Below are 23,548 nucleotides of genomic sequence, written 5' to 3'. Positions count from 1 at the left end.
GAGAGGATGGGGCCAGACTCTTTTCAGTGGTGCTGAGCGACAGGACGCGAGGCAATGGGCACAAACTGAAACACAGACACTTCCATCTTAACATGAGGAAAAACTTTTTCACTGTGAGGGTGACAGAGCACTGGAACAGGTTGCCCCGAGAGGTTGTGGAGTCTCCTTCTCTGGAGATATTCAAAAGCCGCCTGGATGCAATCCTGTGCAATGTGCTCTAGGTGACCCTGCTTGAGCAGGGGGGTTGGACTAGATGATCTCCAGAGGTCCCTTCCAACCTCAGTGATTCTGTGATTCTATAGAGATGATTTAGCCTGTCTCTTTCCTCCTCTCTGAATCTCTTCTTGTGTAAGCCAAATTTGCCAAATGACTCTGCATCTGTAGAGGTGACTTTATGTAGTCCTGTTTACATCCTGTTTGATTTTTTCTTAGTGACACTTTGTAAAAGTTTTTGTGTTTCTCTAGTCTGATTCTTCTCTGCTGCAGTAGAATTCAATCAGTGATGATTGAAATAAAGTGCCTGAGAAAAAAACCTGAATCTGTAAAATCTAGATGCTGCTGAAAAAAGTTGAGGCTTTCAAACTTTATGAAAGAGAATGGGACTAATGAGCAGTATGGAGAGGGACGCAAAAGAGCACACGCAGTACTTACTAATCCAATCCTGGAAATAAGTGATAAGTTTGGACAAATGGTTTCAAGAGACAAAAATTGATTTTCTTCAGGCAAGCATACCATTGAATGCATCTTTCATGGTTTGCTTTGCAAAGGTTTTGAGGTTTCATAATGAGCCTTTTCTGCCATTGCTCATTTCTAACTATTTGAATCAAATAAGACATGGTTGGTGTCTGTAACAGAAAATGCAAAAATGGAGCCTGTGTTTTTTAGTACTTCAATAAAAAATACTCTAAAAAGAAACAGAAAAATAAAGCAGAACAATATTTTTGATCTGTAAACATGTTTGAAGAATAAACAATTCACTGAAATGAATGTGAAGAAAACATAATTAACCTGGCATTTCTCACTGTTGTACTTCTAACTGTAATTTAAACGTACTTCAGCTGTGTGCTTTTCATTGCTATAAATTATTAGATACTTGTACTCTGCAGAAGAAAAGAGAGGGAAATACAAGAGGGTCAAAGTGAGTTTAATTTCATGCAGGGCCTGTCTTGGTGTGATCATCAAACTGATCAGTATCAAGTCCATAGTCACCCTGGTTACTTTTCTGTTGTCCTGCAAAGAACCCAGCATCATCAACGTCATTAAAAATATATATATATATATTGCCTCCTATATCACTCTTTACTTTATGGAGTAAAGGAAATAAGATGCTTTCTGCTTCTAGATTTGTCAAGACTCTTCAGGAAGTCTTTCCTCATGTTCATTTTATGCCTGTATGGGGAAGAGAGGAACAATAAATGGGACTGGGAACTTAAACTTTTTTGTTGTTCTATTTATACCCATAATCGTATTCTTAGAAGTATTAAACAGAAAATAAAACATAATTTGCAGAAAAAGATAACACAGATTTCAGTTTTGAGAGTTTCCCCAATTACCAGTTGCTGTGCTGGTCTTCATTTTGTGTTAAAGAAATGCAGTAGTACATTTTCTATGGAGGGATTTCAGAATATCTGCATGTAAATTGCTTCACCCAACCTCTAAAACTCATTACTCTTGCAATGCATCATGCCAACTCTTTTCCACCACAAAACAGTATTTTCTAATGGACTTTCAAAAAAGGAAAAATACAGTATGTAGATAAAACAGCACGACACATTTATACAGTGGGGATGTTATTATCCTATTTGGAATTTGGCAAGGGCAACAAAAACACAGTTCTGAGTGCTATAGATTTCATTAGTGATCAGTAAAGATCCTGATTTCATGTTTTGTGCAAATGACGTCGTCCTCATGAACACAAAGCTTCTTAGCGTAATGCCACAGTAGTGTTCGTGTCTGTTCTCGTGTTGTGTGCCAGTGATTATCAACACAGGCATAGACCTAGTCCATGATAAGAAATTATGCAAAAATATCCATGTCTCAAATTTTCTTTCTTGTAGGAGAAAAGGCTTAGAAGTATAAATTGAATTATTTTTTCCCAAGTCCATGGGCAGCTTGAGATGTGCAACTTGCTCTGTTCATTTCAGCTGGAGTATTCACTTATTTCTAGAGATTGTAACTTAAATAACACATTATTTATCTGCTTTTTATTTACCACCAGCAAGTGTTTTTAACAAGGATTATCTTTGCCAATTAATAATTAGAAAGCTGCCAGTAAACATAAAGGGTAAGAAGCAGACTGTAAGGTGAAATATGTTTGTCATTTAAGCTTTAGAACACTTTGTTACTATGTAGGGTTTTTTAATTGGGATTTTTTTGGTTACAGCTTTTATTTTTAGTTATTTAAATGTACACAAATACATTTAGACTTGTAGGGTTTTTTTTTAATTGCGTTGCCTTGTGGTACAGTCTAATCATGGGTGTATATTTTACTGCATGACTTGTATTGTGTCAGTAGTTTTTGTCAGAAGAGAGGTCTCTCTTTTTCTGAATAACTAAATTTTGTGATACTAACCAAAAAATAACACCAAATGAACTCTCTTATAGCTCAGTCAGTGAAACACTTTCAGTACTTTCCTGTCCGATCCACACGGGAAGACAAAATGAGCCCAAAGCACTTGTGGTGTTACCCTATAGACCAGCTTATTTCCACAGTAGCAGAAATGTAATCTTATGCTGTGCAGTACATGTGGGATGAAATCTCAATATCCTGAGCTCCTGTAGACCTTGGGAAGTTCTTTTTTCCCAGTCTGCAAGATGGGTGATAAGCCCAACTATTATTTACTCTTAATCAAGCTACATATTATCTCACTCTACAAGTAGTCCCGCTGAGTACCTGCTAGAGAAGGTGCTTCTTGGTTCGACTGTCACAGCAGCATCAAGCCTTATATTCACATCATGGAAATATTGTTTTCTGCTGTTGAAGTTTAACCATTATGAAACAGTTCTGTGTCATCTCAATGTGTCTTTTAGTTTATATGAATAACTGAGATGCTTCAGGTACCACCTGCACAAAGGGATTTACTTTCAAAGAACCAATGGAGATAAACTGTCCCTTGACAAAATAATGAATCATTTCATGATTAAACAGGAAATTATATATATAAACACACACACACACACACACACACACACACACACACACCCCTATATATCATGTTGTCATTGCAGGCTGTAAATGTGAACCAAATATGTAGTCATGCCACCACACTGCACACACTCTGCTGAGTTTCTGTAGTTTGTATACTAGGTTTGCCTGTGGTGTAATAGTGGTGTTGTAGCTAGCAAGAGTTATTTCATTATGTTCTAGTAACCAGTTCTAAGGTCTTAAAAATCACCAGAACTGATAGTGATATCTAATGACTCAGGTGAGGTTGGTTTAAGGAAAAAGAGCAGGAAAAACAAGTTATTTTTATATTCGTCCCCATGTTTGAGCAATTTTTATTTATATATGCTTCCAGACTAAAAATGAGCTCTTGCATGTTCACATGCCAGGTTTAGGTCCTGGAGATACAGTATTTACACTGTAAAATCTTAGTATATCTAAATAAGACTACACCTTTATTTCTTGAATTTGTGTATGTTATTTAATATATTGCCAAGAATATTTCAATTGATTGTGTAAAAAGGTTTTACAAAGCTGTTGAATAGTGTTCTGATGACAATAAAATGAACCAAATTCCTAGAATATTTTCTTGTGTGCAAAAAAGTTATGACCTTAGACTGAAATTTCTTGGGAAAATTTTCTTGGGAAATCTTTAGCTCAAAAATCAACTCGAGTGGGCAACAATGAATCTTCACTTTGTATAAATATTCTGTTTTTAATTCTGCAAGCTGAAGAGGTATCAGACTTTACACCRTGAGGGCAGGAAGAATGTGATTGCTCTGTTAACAGTGCAGTGAAACCTGGGACAGAACTGCCACAATATTTGGAATAGTGAGAGAAGACCATGTAGATTTGTTTAGTGCCCATTCTTCTTTTCAGAAGTTTGGTGCAATGACTAAAATGATAAACTTTTCTCATTAATATGATAAGATACCATAGAAAATTCAGGGGCATTCCATATTTAGATTTTGATCGGCTTCTGCCTTCTGGATTTCCCAGGTTTTCTGCAAGCTTAATTTTCTGTCATTCAGGGCTCCAGATTGTTTTCTATAGGAAAATACAGAAAATGGCATTTCTTCACACTCCTAGCAGATAGTTTCCTCTCAGGGCTGAACTTTCTGAAGACTCCTTGTCATGTCTGTGTGGGGAAAACAATCCATTCAATTTGCATTAATTGCCTTCTGGATTTACCAGAAGTTATGGACTCCAAAGGAATGAAGTTGGAGCTCTGTCTTCATGAGCTAGTACAATCATTTTCTGCTGGAACTTTTCAGAAAATGACTGGAGCACTTTTGTTACTATTGTGAGAGGTGCACACGGCTTTAGTTACTTTACCTTGTTTTAGCTTTTTCTGGTTCTGTGATGTCAGAATGACACCTTTCACGCATATGTGTAAAATACATATAAAGTGTGTAATTGTTCATGTAATTGTTCATTACCTCTTTTTAAAAACGTCTTTATAGGTCTGATTTCTTGTATGTTCTTTGTATTTACTGAGCAAGCTATCGGAGAAGCAGGGGAACATCCAAAGCTGCTTTTAGTCTTTGAATAGTAATGGACAGGCGATTGTAACTACTGCAATGTGTATCTTAGAAATGGGTTGATTTGTCATGAGCCTACGTAAAAGGAGCTATGAGATCCTTATCAGAAAGATCTCCCCCAATTTCAGCAAACCCATGTCATCTGTTAGAGACCATCCAGTACCATGAACTTTCTAAGCATGTTTTTTAGAGGTTGATCTCTTTGCATTAGTCTTGCATCAGTAGCACAAAAGCTACTGTAGCTACAGCGGAGAAAGATGGATCATATTTCAGAGAGCTGTTTTACAAACCAAATCACCAGAAAGCACTTCGTCTTGCCTGCCTCTTGTTTGGAACTCCTAGTAAAATGACTCCTTAGTCTGACAATTTTATTTGTAGCGTAGGAAGGTTATCTGCACACCCATTTTTTTTCTTTCTGTGAAGTCAATTTGTGTGCACATAAAAGCCCCTGCATATTATGAAACTGTTATCAAACAAAATACTGCATTAAGAAACGTCACTGTTGAGACTGATTTCTCCCTCCACCCTGAGGGTTTTTTTATACCTCTTATTTAATTTATAGTCACATTTTTTTCCCCCCAGCCCTGTCCAGTGTAGCCTTGCTTTGGTGCCTGCTGTCCTGGAAACTAAGTCTAGTCCATGGAATATATTCAGGGGAGGTAGTGGCACTGCCTGCCGACAGCAGTAGGGGTAAGGTGCTGCCTCCTTTTATCTGAACAGATTATTCAGTCGTTGGTTAATTTGCTCTCAGTCCATTTCTGTTCTTTGTTTGACAAATCCACTTGCAGGATTGCTCAGCTGTTAGGCATAGTTTCTTGTTAGGTGTTTTGGGATGAGACTGGTACAATCACAGTTGCCTCATACAGCCATTTAGCAGCTATCAGGTAGTACTAACTTTTGGGTAATTATAAACAAGCCTTAATGAAGGGATGTTTTGTCCCCTTTTTAAAGTTCCATGGGAGGATGTTCCTTGGGCCTCCTTTCTCTTATAATCCTAGTGGCAGGTAGTAATCATATGTAATGGACAAAGGAACTGAATGATGAGTTTTAAAAACCCATTAGTACAGAGCCTTGTATTTCTGTTTCAAATGGAAATAGAAATATAAAAATACTTTCTGGTTGTTATTTTTAGGTATGAGGTTTCATGTTGTGTTCTGTGCTTTTCTGTACAAGAAGAAAATTTAGTTGTTGAGGTTCTTGTTGCATTAACAGGAGAAGCTAGATGCTAGAGCAGGATACAGAGATTTGGAATAGCTGCTTCACTTTGTCTCTGCTTCTTGTTAAGCATGCATAAAACATGAAAATAAAACATCATTTTTGCATGGCGTGTTGTCATGCTTAAAACAGTTTTTAATCTTTCAGATAAAATTGCCTTTGAAACTACATACTTAAAGCATACAATTTTAATAACAAGACTGTTTAAGAGGCATTTTAAATGAAAATTGTTCTTAAATCCTGGAAAGCTGATTTAGGGAAAAGGTTTGATTGGTAATATCAGCTCCTCAGGGTTTTATAAATTGCTTAGAAGGTGGAATCTAGATTGCAATTAGTTTTGCCTCCAGCCCCAATTAAACATTACTGAGGTGTACTGCAGTACATAGGTACATTTCTTGAAAAAAATAAAAGTAAGGATTTATTCAAATACTTTTGTGTGTGTTTCTTTTTTCTTTAAATAAGAGAAAAGGTCATTTTGGACCTAGTGGAATTTAACAATTTGTTTCCAGAAAGGAAAAATTTTGACTCAGATTTTGCTATGAGTCAGTTGTTGTTTGTATAGGGAGGACATTTGCTGCTAATAAACCTTTGCAAGTCTGCAGCACTTCCCAGGTGGGATTTTTGCAACACCTCACAAATCCAAAATAGGTTTCTTCATAGCAGCATATTTTCTCATTCCAGAAAATGGTAAATTGTGAAGCAGAGGCTGTGATTTGGAAAAGTTCTTATGTTTATGGCTAATTTTAACATGAATGGTTTCTTTGAAGGCAGTTGAACTTCTGAAGCAATAGCAAGATTTGATTCAGCTAATTTTTGTGTGTATTTACATGCAGCATTTGTGCTAATGTTTTATGCATTTGAAATAGTGAGGGGAAATTATATATATATTTTAAAGTATCTGTCACAGTGCTGTCATTCATCTTCTCCTTTAACACAGAAATTTCAAGGTCTCTTAGGTAAGAGCCTTTTATCAGGAGCTATGAAAGCCTTTTTACTTATGATGTTGACAGTAAAATCACCAGGGTGTGGGGGTGTTCCTTCTTTTCTGTTTCTTTTCTGTTTCTTTTCTGTTTCTTTTCTGTTTCTTTTCTGTTTCTTTTCTGTTTCTTTTNTTCTTTTCTGTTTCTTTTCTGTTTCTTTTCTGTTTCTTTTCTGTTTCTTTTCTGTTTCTTTTCTGTTTCTTTTTCTTTTCCTCCTTGGTTGGGGGAGTTGACATGAAGGCATATCCTTAAAACAAGCTTTATTGTACTGATCACATATTGGATCAAGTACAACAGATGCTTGCAGCTGATTGTGTCAACCCAAATCAATTCTAAACGGTTAAGATCATAATGACAGCATCCCACTTAACATTGTAGTGGATCTATTTGTCAGCTTCAGTTGCTTCAGCAACGTATATCCACACTACAAGAGCAGTTCAGGGATTGTTTTTGAGGTTATTTAATGGGTTGATCAATACAAGCCATTATATTATATTTTCTGTTCTTGTTTACACAAGCTATATACGTACTTCTTTCTAATATACTGTGATTTGTTGTTATACCAGGGTTTTCGAGAATGCTGGACAGTCAGTTGCCTTAATGCTGGCAAAGCACCAAACCTAAATACATCCTCTTTTTTCTTTTTTCAGTTGGTTTCTTGATGATTTCTTGGTGTGCACCTGCTAGGGAAATAATTGTTTTCCAGGTGACTTTTTTGGAAAAGTAGACATAATGGTGTTTTAAACTGTCTTTTTAGAAACTTTTAGTGTAAAAATACTGATGATTAGATACAGGCATACCTGGGCTTTGGACTTCTGTTCTACTGTTGAACATACCAAGGTCTCAACTACCCTATTCAGAACTTGAGATATGAATGGAGTTCCTGTGGTGGTATTATGAAACTGGAAACAAGGAAAAGTTGCAGCTCAGGGAAGTAGATCTTCTCAGAAAAGCATTTAAATACATACTTAAAATTAAGAATGTATTCAAAGGTATAAGTGAACTTCAGTGTGTTTCTGAATTGGGAAGGGCTCTAAGGAAATATTTTAAGTACAGTCAGTGCCTAACAGAAGATATTATTTATACCTACTGAATTAACAGGAAATAGATATTTGTCTATGAACTTTGTAAAAAGCACGTCACAAAGGCATGATGGTGTCAGATATACATGGCAGAGATAGTTAAGCCTGGCAGAGACAGAGAGAAGCAGACTGTGGAAACCTAGGTCAGGCTCAAAGCTGGCACAGTCACCAGATATGAAATGGGGCTTATGTCCTACACTGAGACCCAGCACATGTGCTTTCAAATAGAGTATCTTGAAATGTAACGCAAAGAAGGGCCCTCAGCTCTCACTTCATTTGGAGCCTGCCAGTCACCCTGCAAAAAAGCCGCAGCCAACGAGGAGCTGGGACGGCAGCGATTCCACCGCACGGAGAACCTCCTGTGGTTCTCACCAGGCTTTGGCAGCCCCTGTCCTTCACTACCCCCTCCCTCGCTCTCCACCTTAGGCCCTCCTTTCCCTTCCTCTTTCAGCCTTTTCTCTGCTCTCCTATTTCACCTTCCTTCCTCCCTTTCCACCAAGTCTTGTCTTTTCTCCTCCTTTCTCAGCTATAAAACTGGTGTAATGCTTTGCTGCCCTGCCACTGTGTGCTCTGCCTGTGGGCAAGACTTTCTGGCCCTCGTGGTACCTGTCCCATCTGTTTGCCTCTTTGGAGCAGGAACCTTTTGTCCTGTGTTTTTACACCACTTAGCATAACAGGGCTCATTCTTAGCTGGTTCTTCAATAGAAAAAAAATTGACGATAAATCATCACAAAACTGAAGATAGTCTGCTACGTTTAGTAAAAAATGTCATTTAAAGCCATTATTTGCGAGCACATACATCTGCATGTGAAAAATATGTGCATGTTAACTTTTTTTTTCTTTAATAAAAACAAAGATGAGATAAGATGTATTCTGTGCTCATTATTATTTAATTTGCTAACCTGGCATCATTTTGTTTTCATTATTAACTTTATAGTTCTTAAGAGGAATGTGACAATCTTTTCAACACAACTTCTCTAATTAATTTTCTAACTAATCTAATTCAAATTTAAATATTTTGTGTGGCAAGAATGTACAATCATTCTGACAATTGCTATGTGGAAATAGAAGCAAAGTGTGGCTTGTAGAAAGGAATTTGAGATTTCAGCAGACCTAAGGGAATGTGCCTTTTGACTCATGGCTGCATATCTGAAAGCTTGTTAATTAAAACAGCAGTGCTAAATGGTGGATTAAATGATGTTGCCTATTGAATCTCCCTATTCTGTGAGCACTAGTGTAGAACATGATCTAAAATCAGATACCTATTGGATGAGTGCTTGAAAAGTGATTAGGTTCTTCATTAAATGTGTTATAGGTAAATATAAGATCGCCATGTATATAGAGATGTGTTCAGATATGCAGTGAAGTCTGAAATAAAAGCTCTAATGCTTTTAATTTTTAAAGTGTTTTTGCAATATTTTTACTGTGCTATAGCATCAAGAAATTTTGCATTTTTACCTTACTAGTGTACCTCAGCTTCAGAATTACAGTGCAACTGATACCACTGCACTTAGAGAAAATCAAAAGTAAATATTTCTAGAATGTTAAATATAGGCGGACTATTGTCTAAGCTACTTAGTGATTTAAAAACATCAGGGATCTGAATAGCACAGATCATGTATTTTGATACAGCTGAGGGATTTTTTTCCTCTTAAACTCAGAAAATCAATTTTTTTTTTTTTTGTGGTCCTTAGCATGTGTGTATGTTTGTTTCCTTAAACTTTGATCTTGTTTCTTTGTAGTCACCAGACACAGACAACCTGTTGGGATCATCCTAAAATGACTGAACTCTTCCAGTCCTTAGGTGAGTGCATTTCTTAACATAAACTGTTATGATATATATGGTGTTCACTCTTATGAGCTGTCTAAAGCTTGTATTTGTCTTTAAACCATGTCTGAGTTGCCATAAACTGTGTGTATCAAAGCATTTCTCACTTTGTGATCAGACACACTTTGCAAGAAACAAGCTTCTGTGATCATGTGGTGTGTATTCTCTTTCAGTAATTTTAATTTTGAACAATATGCTGTGACTCTACACTTTAATGCTGTATCTTGTTTATTTCTTTTAAATCCACATGGGATTGTCCGAGGATGCAGGCTCTGTATATATTTAAAGCAGGATGCACAGCCTGCAGGGCTAAGTTTTGTAATATATCAGAGCAGCTACGCTATCAATAAAGGCTAAATCATATTATGGTGCAGCTAGTTCAACATGCCCTGCTAACATCTGCATTTACTGTGAAACCTCCCTTTAGGGAGTGGAAGGATAAAATGCTATTAACTGAAGAAAAATATTACTATACCTATCAGTTTCTAAAATAGATCTTTTATGGCTGTCCTTTCTGTCCTTTCATCCGACTGTCCTTGTCAAATCATTGTTAACAAAGTCAAAGTTAAAATTTTTTTCTCAGTTACTGTGACCTTTGTTGCCCCTTGTCTCAGGCATGTTGTCTGATGGATTTGTAAACTCACTGAGAAATACACTTTATTCTAACACTTGTCGGGAAACTAACTCTATACACCCTATAATATGTACGTGCATTACATGTGTCAAGATAGTAGTGTCAGCATTTCTGTTGTGGCAGTCTCTGGAGGCCCTGGCCTGTCAGAGCCGGGAAGCCTTCCCTGCAGGTGGATTTTTAGAATGGGTCCCAACTCCTCAGTTGTCTTTATTTCTTCAACTATGTTGTATCCTGTCTCTTCTCTTCTTTGCATTGAACTAATATCAGACGTTTTCCAATGTGTAGGAATGTGAAAACTTGTATGTAAAGTAAATTTATGGACTCTSTTTAGGGCTATTCACCTTCTTGTTCTGTTATTTCAGCTGATTTGAACAATGTACGCTTCTCTGCCTACCGAACGGCCATCAAAATCCGAAGACTGCAGAAAGCACTGTGCTGTGAGTTTCTGTACAGTACCTAAGGAAGGGAGGGTCAGCTTAAGCCTAAAGACATTAATGTTGAACAAGGGACCGGATATATCCTTGAAAGATTATCAATGGGAGGGGCAGCTTGTACAGAGAGGGGTGCCTGCATGTTCAGTTCTCCTGCTCTGCCAGCATGACTGCCTGGCCTGGTGCTGCCACAGTGCCTCCAAACTTCAGCTATCTGGGACATTACACAGTGTGAGATGCATACAAAAAAAAAACTGGTTTGTGCTCAGTTAGTGGTAGCTCTGTAACTCTTGTCCATAGTTTTTGAAGAAACCTTAGCTGCATCTTCAGCATCTAGCTCACTAAAAGTCTTTTGGTGGCTTGGTATTTTAGATGACTTAGTTTTGTGAAGATACAGTTGAAAATCTTTCTTGTCAATGTTTGACTTACATCTGCATGCAGCACATCCTCATTTGCCTCTCTCCTCTTTCTGTAATGTGAAACGTTTTTGTTTTACATGAAACGGTGTTTGAATGAATCTGGTCTTCTGAAAAAAATCTGAATCTAAATAGTAAAATTTAAGAGGCAGAGTACGCCATTGGTTTAAGATACTTGCAAACAATGGGTTAATTCAGGTCACACGTTATGGCTTTCTCACTAATGCATGTGTGCTCACTTATCAATGTTCACAGGTGATGTTCCCCCTACCTCCAGGCAGCTAGATTTCCTTCCAGCCTTGGAGAGAGCAGCTTAATCTTGGCGGTAGCTTCTTGGCTGGACTTCAGCTATGCATTTTACTAAATGAAGCTGTGCTGGAGATGCTAGCTAGCTACTCCAGAAAGCTGGAGCACATCTATGCAACAACCCACAAGCTTCCAGGAGTACCTCTCACCAGTGCTTCATACTCTATGTGGGCTTCTCACAGAATTTCAAATCAAGTTTGAGGTCTTCAGTTCAAGGTCTTACATTTTGGGAAAAGCAGAGCTTGTAATTTGAAAATTTGTGTGATGATACTGGATGAAAAACTGGATTTCTTTGGCATAGCATGTAAGCCTAAAGTTTCTCTGTGCAGGAGTTGAAACTTGTGGTCCCACCCAAGGCTACATTTTGACTTCTCAACAGAACTACAGAGCATTATGGACTTTCCACTTATCAGTGCACAAGGCATAAAATATGTATCAACATGTACCTAAAAAAAAGAAAAAACAAAAACAAAGAAAAAAGCCCCTGGAAAACAAAGTAAAATTCTCCTTGTGCATGCAGCTCCCCAGGGAAGAGTGAAAAAACAAACTGCCCGTGGCAGATGCTAATCATGCTGCCTATTGCATTCCTGACAGGCATACAGATACTCTAGTGACCTGTATAGTACAAACTTTGCTTTCATTACTTCTAAGAAGCTTTCAGAAAGAACATACTTCCTGTCCTTGCTTTTTCTGCAAAATGTATCAATTTTTGTAATAACAGCATTCACAGATTTCTAAGTGCTCTCCTATCAAAGTGAGTATTGTCTCCAGTTTACAGGGGACGGAGGTGGGAATAGGGGAGAGGGGAGCAGGAAGAGGCAAAGAGAAGATTCCAGTTTGAAAGAGCCAGGAGTAAAGCTGTAGGCTGCCCAGTGCCAACCTGCTTTGCYGTTTGGGAAGCTGCTCACTCGTTCTCTGCCTCTCTCTCTCGCGTGCTCTCTCACTTGTGCTTGCTTGCTCGCGCTCAGCCCCACTTGCTCATTCTGTGTGTCTCTCTATCTCTCGCTCTCTGCCTCGCTCTCGCTGCCTCGCTCTGTCTGCCCCTTGCTTGCTCGCTCACTGCCTCCCTTGCTCACTCACTGCCACTCATTTGTTGTATGCCTCTGTCTCTTGTCTCGTTCTCCGTCTCTCTCTCCTGGGAGGAAGACTGAGGACTTGCTTTCCTTCAGCACAGCAGCCAAAAAGCCTTTGTCTGTATTATGTGTGCATATTTGGTCGAGGGTTGGTTTAATCGGTAAAAACACAACATGTGGGTTTTAATGAAAGACATTACAGATTATCCACAGAGATAAATGCTACAAGAATTTCCTGTCTTTGAGCACGAACTCTCTATGCTCTGGCACAATTTTAAGACCATCTTTAAAAATGCAATAAATGCCATTCCTTTTGTCATTGTTTGCTTAGCGGATAGTTTCTTGCCAAGGAACAGGTGAAATTCTCTGTGACTGCAACAATTCTCAGCCTCTTTCTGTTCCATGAATGAGTGCTGAAATAGCCAAAACACAACATCTGCTAACACGCCCTCTCTGAGGAAGGGGAGAATGATCAAGCCCTATCAAGAATTCTTTTCTTGATTGTTTTTTTTTTTTGGTTATTTATTTTAATATAGGGATAGAGTTGTTTTCTGTGTCTGTCWTTCACTATCTGGTCAGAGTTACTTTAGTCTTCCATTGCATTTTCCCATAATTTTAGCCATGGATGATTTTTAAAGGTGTTTGGATGCAGAATACTTCAGAAAGGCTTCTGTGCTAAGGCAAAGAGAGTGTCAAAACAAATCACTAGAAAATGAGGTCATTGTAAATTGTAAAATGTGACAAATTGCTGTCACAGCTGCAGTGTGTATATAACTGAAAAGGCCGTTTTGGTACACATTGCAAGGGCAAAGCTGAAGCAGGGTACACAGTCCCACTTGTACTTGATAGGTTTTGACTTTGCAGTGAGGACTGATAACACAGTATGAGTACTATACATAAGCAGATTCAGGAATACATCATTTCAGAACTATGCTTTGGAAAACTTCACTGGTGCAAAAACTCTCTGCTAAGTCTTTGCTGTCAATAAGTGTCAAAAAAATCATGGTTTTGAAGTTCTTCCCCTCCCTTTAGAAGCAAGCAAGTAGAGTTATGTTTCATCTTGTTCTGATTCCTTCTGGAAGGTAGATTCTTGCGGAGACTGATATACGTGTGTATGTACATACATGTCTTTATTTTGTAGAAGTCTGAGAAGATTTGCAGGTTGGAAAAGACAAATTCTTGAATAGCTTTTCTCTCTCAGATTATGTGGAGTGCACATACCGAGAGCACTTTCCTGCTGTAGCACAAGAGTGGGGCCAGAGAGAATTTTGTGTTGCTGTAATTGTACTGAGCAGTCATGTAGCACCAGCCTCCGAGTATAATATTTTATTTTTGTGCAGCAAACCTGAGCTCATTTTCAAGAAATGTTTTTGCCCCAGATACTGAAGTGTAGTACTGGAAGGCAAAAAGGGAACAAAAATGCCATGTATATTCAGAATTCTGTCACTGAGCTTCTTTAAGTGATGTAAAATTTAAGAATGCTGATAAGAATAGCAAATGCACCAGGCCAAGGAGTGAACACTGAGGCACACTGGACTGAAAGGAATAGCTGGGTAGACTTCCATCCGTCAGCGAGTCTTTTGCAGGAGCTGCTATCATTCACAAGGTCTTTCCAATACTAAAGCTTCACAGCAATGCCTGCCTAGTTTCTGTGGGACTTACAGCAGCCTCAAATTTGCCATTAGCAGCTGCATGTCATTACTTGCTCCTGAGTCACTCACATACACCTGCTTGAACCGTGCTGAATGACGTGGTTTCTGTTTATAACTTTCCTTTGGGAAAGTCTCCTCGCTATAGAAAGGAAGGACGTGACCCTAATGTCCATTCATTTGGATAACTAGAGAATTGATCATTCAGCATATTTGAGCAGATACAGATTGATACTACAAAAAGCTCTATGCAGTAGGTTTTGAGCCAGCAAGGGCATGTGAGTCTCAGGTTAGCTTTTCCTATCTGTTTAAAAACAGTTTAGTTTACACTTTTATTTCTGAAAGTTTTATGAGAAAATAATGCCTCTTTGCACCAGACCAAGCAAGGGGCTCTGCTAGTATATAGACAGACTACCAGGATAAGCATCTGTATCCAAATTTCATTCAGCTCAGCCAGGTGAGCGCTGAAATAAGAAAGGATGGAAATAGTTTYCTCAGGCTGTTCTCCATGAGTGGTGTTATCCAAAAGTATCAAGTTGGCTTAATTTTGCATTAGTACAGCAGCAGGCTTTCCTTTTACAGAGAAAGTTACTGAAAGTATCTTTCCCTACTGCCTCTTGATTCCTTTGGCATCATTAGAGTGTGAATGTGAGACCTTAATAGTGTGGATCAAGTCATGAAGTTTGGTTTGCTCCACTATCTACTTGCATTGCGGTTTTCAATGCAAGGGTGGCTGTGCTAAGCTAAGCCAAAAGGCTACAACAGCTTGGCATTCCAAAGCAATGGAAAGTTGTACTGGCTTTAAAAAGAAAGGCATCAGTGATATCAATCTGCTTTAGGAAGCTGCTTTTAGCAACTGTTAATTATATTGCAAAAAAGAGGTTGAAAAAAAGCTGGTTACAATCAGAGTTTTTTCCCCTGAAAAGTGTCTTGTTCTTCCCTCCTGAATGCAGTGTTTATGTGATTTGATAGCATGTTAGAGTTTTGCACCTGGCTCCCCCAAATAAAATAGTCTGTGTTGCATTATGTATGTTTTAAAATTTAAATATGCTTGTGAGCCATTTCTCATACCCATTTCTGGTATAGTCTTTTTTTTTTTTTTTCAGCTGCTGTAGAACATTAGAGCAGTGCACTGCAAAATGCTTTTGCTAGCTCAGGTCACAGAATCACAGAATGGCTGAGGTTGGAATGGACCTTTAGAGATCATCTGGTCCAAACCCCTTGCTCAAGCAGGGTCACCTACTTCAGGCAGCTCAGGACCCTGTCCAGACAGCTTCTGAATATCTCCAAGCATGGAGACTCCACAACCCTTCTGGACAATCTGTGCCAGCGCTCAGTCGCCCTCACAGCAAAAAAGTGTTTCTTAAACACAGGCAATTCTGTCTGAATCTAAGTTAGTGCCCATTGCCTCCTGTCATCTCACTGGGCACCAGTGAAAAGAGCCTGGCCCATCTTCTTTACACCCTCCCTTCAGATATTTATATGCATTGATAAAATCTCCCCTCAGTCATCTTTTCCCCACGATGAACAGTCCCAGCTCTCTCAGCCTTTCCTCCTATGATAGATGCTCCAGGCCCTTCATCATTTTAGGACCCCTTCACTGGACTCACTCCAGGAGGTCCACATCTCTCTTGTACTGGGGAGCCCAGCACTGGACCCAGCACTCCAGCTGTGGCCTCACCAGGGCTGAGTAGAGGGGGAGGATCACCTCCCTCATTCTGCTGGCAATGCTCCTCCTAAGGCAGCCCAGGATACTGTAGGCCGCCTTTGCCATTGAGGGTGCATTGCTGGCTCATGGTCAACCTGTTGTCCACCAGGACCCCCAGGGCCTTCTCTGCAGAGCTGCCTGCCCGCAGGTTGGCCCCCGACAGGTACTGGTGCATGGGGTTATTCCTCCCTAGGTGCAGGACTTCTCACTTCCCTTTAGGGACGGAATTTTCCCATTAGGTCAAACTAATGGCAAGGTAGCCAGAGTTTGCTGCAGTTAGCAGTCTGCCCTGTTTGGTAAATACATATCTATCATTCATTTCCACCCCGAAAGATGGGACAACACTTAAAAAAGCAAACAAACAAAACAACCTCAAAACCTCCTGCAGGTCTGATGCTGTAAAGTTAGAATAGAATGGATGGATGTCAGTGAGGGAGAAAAAGCAAGGAATGTGAGGGACTGTTTCTCATTTTACAGTGATGTTAGGAATGGTGGATTGGGGAAATGGGATTGGGAATGTAACCTGCTCTTGGCCTATAACCTTATCTTATGGTAGATGCTCACTGAGTTCTGGACAGAATTGGTCATGGTGGTTAGTCTTGTCTTGCTGCTGCTTTTTTTCCCTCATACTTATTTTTCAGCTCAAGCTAGACTTACCTGATTTGCACAGACTGCCCTTCTGGGGTCCTTATTTACCATTATTGGTGCAGAGCAATTTACAACACATCTGAGATTGTCATGTTTCATTTCCTTTGAGAAATGACATTTATAGAGTAAATGCATTACTGCCTACCCAGAAACAGCTCTGTATGTATTTCAACTTCATATTATATGTACTGTAGCAAGCATACTGATATATTGCAACTATTTTTTTTTGCTAAAATCCTCACTTTTTTGGTCAAAAAATGTCACTTAGGGCTTATACCAACCTTTTTATTAGGCCTTCCTTTACATCAAAATAAGTTCCATTTTCATTTTGTTTTGCAAAAAAATTAGAAGAGCTCATTAGCAGCTTTTTATTTTCACCATCCAGTAACCATATTTTCACAATTACAGTCACATTTGTTTATGGTTTTGGGGGCAAAACCATTGTCACCCATCAGAAGTCATTGGCATCAGTAACTGCTTATAGAAGCACATGGGAATGCTTTCAGTTTGCATCTTGAGGATGATAAAGGAAATCTAAATATTTTGCATGAAAGCATAGCATTTAGTGTTCTGGAAAACTTCCATAAACAATTTCCCTCTGTCCCTCTCTGCAGTTTCTTTTAAGCCTTCATTTAGCAACTGCTGTTCAGTTAATCAGGGATCAGTATCTTCTTACTGCATTTTAAAGAATGTTGTTACCCCCAAATTTGCTTTGCTTTACGTTTAATCAAAAACGGTAGTCATTCGATGTGATTCTGCTTTATGGTAAATGCAGAGAATTCTCTAACCTCAGTGGACTCCCAGTGTGTGTACATCTGAAGTGAGAATTCTCTAATTATACAGGCTACTTCAGCGGCTTTTTAAATGTTCTGAGCTCTACAGTGTCATTATGTTTTTCTTGCTTGTTCATTTTTTTTAAAATATAGTACCAAAATGCTCTTGACTCCTTGTAACAGAGAGCAATTTTTCACTGTAATGTTACCGAAGGAAAGCTACTTCTTGGCTGATAATCTGTCTACAGTGTTTGCTGCAATAAAGTGAGAAGTCAGGGAGCAAGTACTGTGAATCCCATGCTCAAGCATCTGTATTCATCCCCCCCCCCTTTTTTTTTTAATTATCTTTTGTTAGTGGACCTGTTGGACCTGAACACAACAAGTGAAATTTTCAAACAGCACAAGCTGAGTCAAAATGACCAGCTCATTGGTGTCCAGGATGTGATCAGCAGTCTCACTACCGTCTACAGTGGACTTGAAGAGAAACACAAAGATCTGGTGAATGTTCCTCTCTGTGTAGACATGTGTCTTAACTGGCTGCTCAATGTATATGATAGGTAAGTAACACGTTTTTATTCGCAGTGTGTTCCCCAGGAATTTAATGTAGTATTAACAAAAGTTTGCACTTGTGACATGTGAAAAGTGCCAGACTTGTAGGACTGTGATATGTTTTTTTCTGAGTTACTTTCTGGAGGAAGTGTTCATGATGATAGAAAAATGATAGAACTTCTTTAATAGAATTTGATAGAACTTTTTTTTTTTTTTTTAGARGTTCTTTAATAAAAAAAAAATCATCTCTCTTGATAATTTTGACTCAGTAAAGAAAGTGCAGTTGCTTGAAATGAGCTGTTTCTTAATGCTGTCCTGCTCAGCTACACTGCAGTGCTAAATGTTATGCAGGGTTTACACTGCTACCATATAAACATGAAAGAGTTTCAGGAAATGTATGGGCAGGTAGAGAACCTGACATGCCTGTTGGTGTTTGCTGCTTAAGTTCTTTTCCGAGTGTAAATGTCCTAAACTGCCCAGAATGTTTTCCAGTCRTACCAGATCCTTTCCTGCCACAAACAGGGACAGTTCTGTTATTTATTTTCTGCTTAGTGTCCTGCATGCTATAGGCCTGGCTGAAGTCCCTGTGTAGAATCCTCCTCCTGATGGTTGTTCTGGTTTCAGCACCGAATCTCCTGTGATTCTGGAGGCTGAGCAGTGTCCTGGCCCCAGCTCGCTTCCAGCGTGTGCAACTCCCATCTTGTACCACTTCTCAACACTGGTGCTACATGATCCACTTGCCCTGGTCCCAGGAGCAAAGCTGTATTTCCCTGGTGGTTTGATAGTTTGCCTCAGGAATGTTTTGGGACACTTACAAGGAACTCATGGCTTTACCTAAGTAAGCATCCTCTATTCTTAAAAAGAGCACCAGATCTTGGAGAACATGAAAAATTCCACTCCAACAGCCCCTTGTATTTTTGGCCAGTCCTTTCCAAGTAGGCAGACACTCCTTTCTTTTGCTGCATGTTCAGCCCTGCCCTCCCTATCCTGTCACACACTATGTCAGCTGATATGGACCTACAATCAATATATCTTTCTCCGGTTTTGTTTTTGAGTCTTGAGTTTGTCACTCATTTTTCTTAGTTAATTATGTTTACTATTCTGATCCCCCTCCTGGGGGATCTTTTCTGAAATTGGAAGAAGACCTGCTTTCCATCAGCTCCTCCAATCCCTGTAATATATCTCCTTATATCTCCTTATTTCGATCATTTCTGATTGATGACACCCAGACTGTTCCATAGTTGCTTGAAGACATGGTGGTGCTATAGATGAGTTGGTCACTTCTGTCCGTCTAATTAAATATATGATGTAGTTCAGAGATATGCACAGAAATTGAATTGGAACTTCTAAACTGCATGTTTGATGTCCAAAATTTTTTCCTTTCTTCCTATTTGAAGATGAAAAGAGTTATCAGGGAAATTCTCAGCTTTGCAAAAGAGAGCTGTTGTGTCTTGAACTAGTATCATTTGTTCACTGTGTTCACTCAATCAGTGCCAAATGCTAACAGTCATAGTCATTTTTTTTTAAAGAATTACAGACCAGTATTCCCATACTTTGTAGAGTTTTTGTTTTGTTTTGTGTTTTTTATGTTGGGGGTGGAGAGGGAAGGAGAGAAGGGAGTACCCATGACCATTTATCATTTACATGGTGACTATTTGGTGTGCTTTGCCATTCCAATATTTGTTTTTAATATTATGACATTTCAGTTAATTGGACTCCTTACTACTCCTGGAAAATTGGAAACCCCATCAAATAATGACTGGGACTTCTTTCAGCAAGTATTTTTATTTTCCAGAGCTCTGTATTGTGGGTGATCAAACAACACATCACTAGCAAATACAGTGGTAGATCAAATGTGCTGCTTGCCTTAGATGATGTTGGACATTTAGATAAGAGACTTCATAGTGTCAGAGAATTTTTGTGGTTACTAGGGTTTTTTTTGTTGTTTTTTTGTTGTTTTTTTTTTAAATTGATTACTCATCCATTATTTTTTCTTCTGCTTACCCTTATTTCCCAACTTCAATTAGAAGTCAGTGGTTTATCTGTCCATATTTAAAATGCAAGTAGTAAGCAATAAACCTTTCTCCCATTCAGTAATATTTCCTGTTGTCCCCATTCGCTATTGATTATTATGTTGAAAGTGTTAGTAGAGATAATTCTTCAAGCTGACGACAGACTTTAATCTTCTTTCAAACTATGAAGAATGGAAGATGAAGGGTTTTTGCAATAAAATTACTTTTTACAGTGTGTTCCCTTGCACCCCTTTCAAAACTACCCTCCCCCCAAAAAAGCTGAAAGAACAGGCACCAATTTTAAACTGCCATTTTTTTAAATTGGCCTTTAGAAAAGAATTAATTTGTCTCCTGGCATTTCTGTTGTTTATTGCATTGGTGTTATATGTATAACAGTGTTTCAAATCATTAAACTGCCTGCAAAAAGCATCTGTTAGTTGCATGCTATTAACCTGAGATCTAATTAGTAAATCACAGATTGATGACAAACCAGGAAGTTCTTCAGACTTACCTACAGATGTCTTTGGCACTAAAAAGGACCAATTTATTTTTAGAAGTAGTAGACGACAACAAGGTCTGTTGTGTTCTGGTATTTTCTGACACATCAAGAATGATTCATTCTTCAACCTGAATAGAGGAGAGAAACGGATTGAATTTACTGAGTGACTTTTACTTGCTCAAGTACTTAAGGTTGTCCCAGGCAGCAACATCTGCCCTATAAACATTTTTCAAGCTTATAGTTAGTTCTTTGTTTTGTTTTTTTCCGGAAGATTATTTTTAATACAGTTAATACAAACAGTTAATGGAATTTAATACAAACAGTGAGAGCTGTGAGAGAAATTGGTTGCTCTATTAAATCATTTGGCCAGGCCTATGTTTAAATCATCCAAAACCAAGAGCCAGCTGTTATTGTTCTGGACTATATTGCAAATTTTCTAAAACCTCCGAAAGTCATTTATATTAAAATGGAATGAATAGTTTTCAGGACTAGCAGTATAACTTAACACCCCTTGAAATCAGTTGTTTAACATATTTTAAAGTCTGTCATACATAATATAGAGTACATGCACTAATTGTGGGTGATGCATAAGCTTTTATGTGTTTTTTCTGTTTTTTTTTTAACCTCTTACAGTGTTTATCTGATTTCTTGTATTTCATAGGAGAATTTCAGCTTTTTAATTTTCTTGATTTTGTGATGTTAGGATACTTTTTGATAGTGCATTCTTTTAAAGCCGGTTGCGCTTTTCCCTTTAATTTCTTTGGTGCAGTGCTCTAGGACGTGCAGGATATCTATGGCCTGCCATGTATGTTGACCTTTTCCACATGGGCAAAGCTGTTCTCTGTGATCATTCTTTGTGGCCCAGTTTTCCTCTGAAGAATCACAACCTTGTTGTTTATTGTTGCGTTAAAATACCTGGCAAACTCTTAACACCATGTTGAGTTAATATCCCAGGCCTCACCAGTGTGTTACATTTAGTACAATCCAAACTCCTAAAAACTTATAAATGAGAAGGATGGGAAACCTGCTCATTCAACCTTAACTTTATGCCCTGGTTCTTATGGTAGCTGATGGAAATTTGCTACGTGCACTCCGGTTGCATTCACTGCATTGTTGATAGCTGTTGCCACCCCTCCTCCCTCGGGGGGGTTTTCTCTGCTCTTGATACTATTTATCTGTTTTTCTGTTGACTTGCCAGTCGTCCTTCTTGTGTATTCTTACCTGAAGTCTCTGATACTTAAGCTTTTGTTACTTGGATGCCTTCTATATGCAGCTATGCCCATCATTGCTTGCCCCTCTGGTGGTCGCATTGCTCACATGCTTGTACAAAGTGTTTATATATTATGTCTGGCCATACCATCATAGTGTTACAGAATACTTGCATACCAGTGTTGGTAACAATATTAATTATATCCTGATTAGTATAGTTATAATTTATAGGTGTCACAGGCCTCTGTTTTGACTATGGTATAGACTGTGTTTGACTGTCAAATAAGTTTTGTTCCCTTTCAGTGCTGTTGAAAAGCAGCAATAAATTCTGTGTTAGGGTGTTACTTAGAGAATGGAATAAAGTTTGCGTATGAGGCTTGTGTGACTATAGAAAATTTTTGGAAAGTTTGCTAAACTCATTTTCCTCGAAGGACGTATCTTCAGATAATTTTAACCCTGCATTAATTTCCTAGGTTTTTGAGCAGAAACAGAAATGTTTGTTTTAGGATTTAACAAGCTGTTCTGCAGCTGAGACATTACTGTGTCCGATCAGTGCTACAGCATGTTACATGATTTCCAAGTGCTCCTCCCAGCTCTGGTCCTGTGTTATAGTGAGGTTTGGATTAGAGTTGTGTTTCATTTGTTTGGAGCCCAGTTGCGATAGGATCAGAAGGGGAGCTCATAAGACATGATGACAAGACATCATGTCCCAGATCTTAACAGGTGTATTGCCTATATTACCTGTGTGATAGAAGACCTTTCTTCCCCTCTCTCCTCTTCTGCATCCTTTAATTCCAGTATCTCCTGTAATAAGATACAGGATGAAAGTCCTTTCCCTTTCTCTCCCGATACCATGGCCATTTCTTGCTCACCCTCTTTTTCTCACTCACTTATGTTACTGTAAAACAGGGACAGTCATCAATTTTTGTATAAAGTCTTTCTCTGATTCCCTGCATCCGGGAATCCCTGTGTTTGGGTTCCCTGTGTCTGGGTCTCTGAGGCAGCTGAATGGTTGCTGTCTGCTTAGATGGAGAGTCCACACTATTCAACAAAGTTGAACGTGCTCAACTCCTACTCCAGCCTCTCCACCCATGCAGCATGGTACACTCCCATTCCCTTGACCATGACCTCTCTCCTTGACCAAAGAACCTAGATTAATGATCCCCCACTGAGCTGGTCCTCTCTGTCGTGTAGCCTTCAGCTCTTCTCCTATCATGCCTGGAAATGATATGCACTGTTATAGGTAAACGTGACAAATTGACAACCACTCTGGCCGGGTTGCATAAATTCCAATTTAATAATTGAGCAAGTCACAAGCAAGCAAAACAGCGCTGGGCGGCCGGGGGGGAGTCTCCTGCTCCACCAACGGCGCGCACAACCCCCCCTCACAGTCTCCTTATATGCGATTCCAGTTCCGGGTATACGGGGCACCTCCTGGAACTTCTGCGGTTGCGCCGGCTGTTGCTAGGGGGTCTTCTTCAGCCCTCTGGTGGTCGTGGGGATGAAGGCTGGAGTCTTCCTCTGCACTGTGTGCCATATTAGCCTATCTGAACTAACATTGCTGCTTCGCTAGCTCAGCTCAATTTTCTCAGGCGGAGTGCATGCCCCCCACCACAGGCTGTAGGATGTTCCCACAGATGTTCCCAAGGCTGTTTCCTCACTGATGTAACAAATTAGTACATACCACAATACAAGATGTTCCCGAGGCTGTTTCTCACTTTGATGCAACAAATTAGCACATATCACAATCCCCCCTTTTTGTTTTGGTCCCTTCTAATTTGTTCATCAAATCGAGCAACAGCCTCCTGTGCCAGGGAGAGCATAGGGTTATG

General features: G+C 39.1%; 1 protein-coding gene across 6 annotated transcripts in view; it reads left to right on the top strand.

Moving 5' to 3' along the window:
- Positions 1 to 23,548, top strand: part of UTRN (utrophin) — a 366,002-nt gene that overhangs the window by 285,832 nt on the left and 56,622 nt on the right. For all 6 annotated transcript variants that reach the window (XM_026066463.1, XM_026066461.1, XM_026066459.1 and 3 more), the window contains 3 exons: positions 9,724 to 9,785; positions 10,806 to 10,880; positions 17,803 to 18,004. In XM_026066463.1, coding sequence (XP_025922248.1) covers positions 9,724 to 9,785; positions 10,806 to 10,880; positions 17,803 to 18,004 — 339 coding nt within the window. The remainder of the gene's footprint in view (positions 1 to 9,723; positions 9,786 to 10,805; positions 10,881 to 17,802; positions 18,005 to 23,548) is intronic.

Source organism: Apteryx rowi, unplaced genomic scaffold (genome assembly GCF_003343035.1).
Source record: "Apteryx rowi isolate R43461 unplaced genomic scaffold, aptRow1 scaffold_241, whole genome shotgun sequence".
NCBI classification, from domain to species: domain Eukaryota; kingdom Metazoa; phylum Chordata; class Aves; order Apterygiformes; family Apterygidae; genus Apteryx; species Apteryx rowi.
This window is presented reverse-complemented; position numbering and strand designations above follow the sequence as displayed.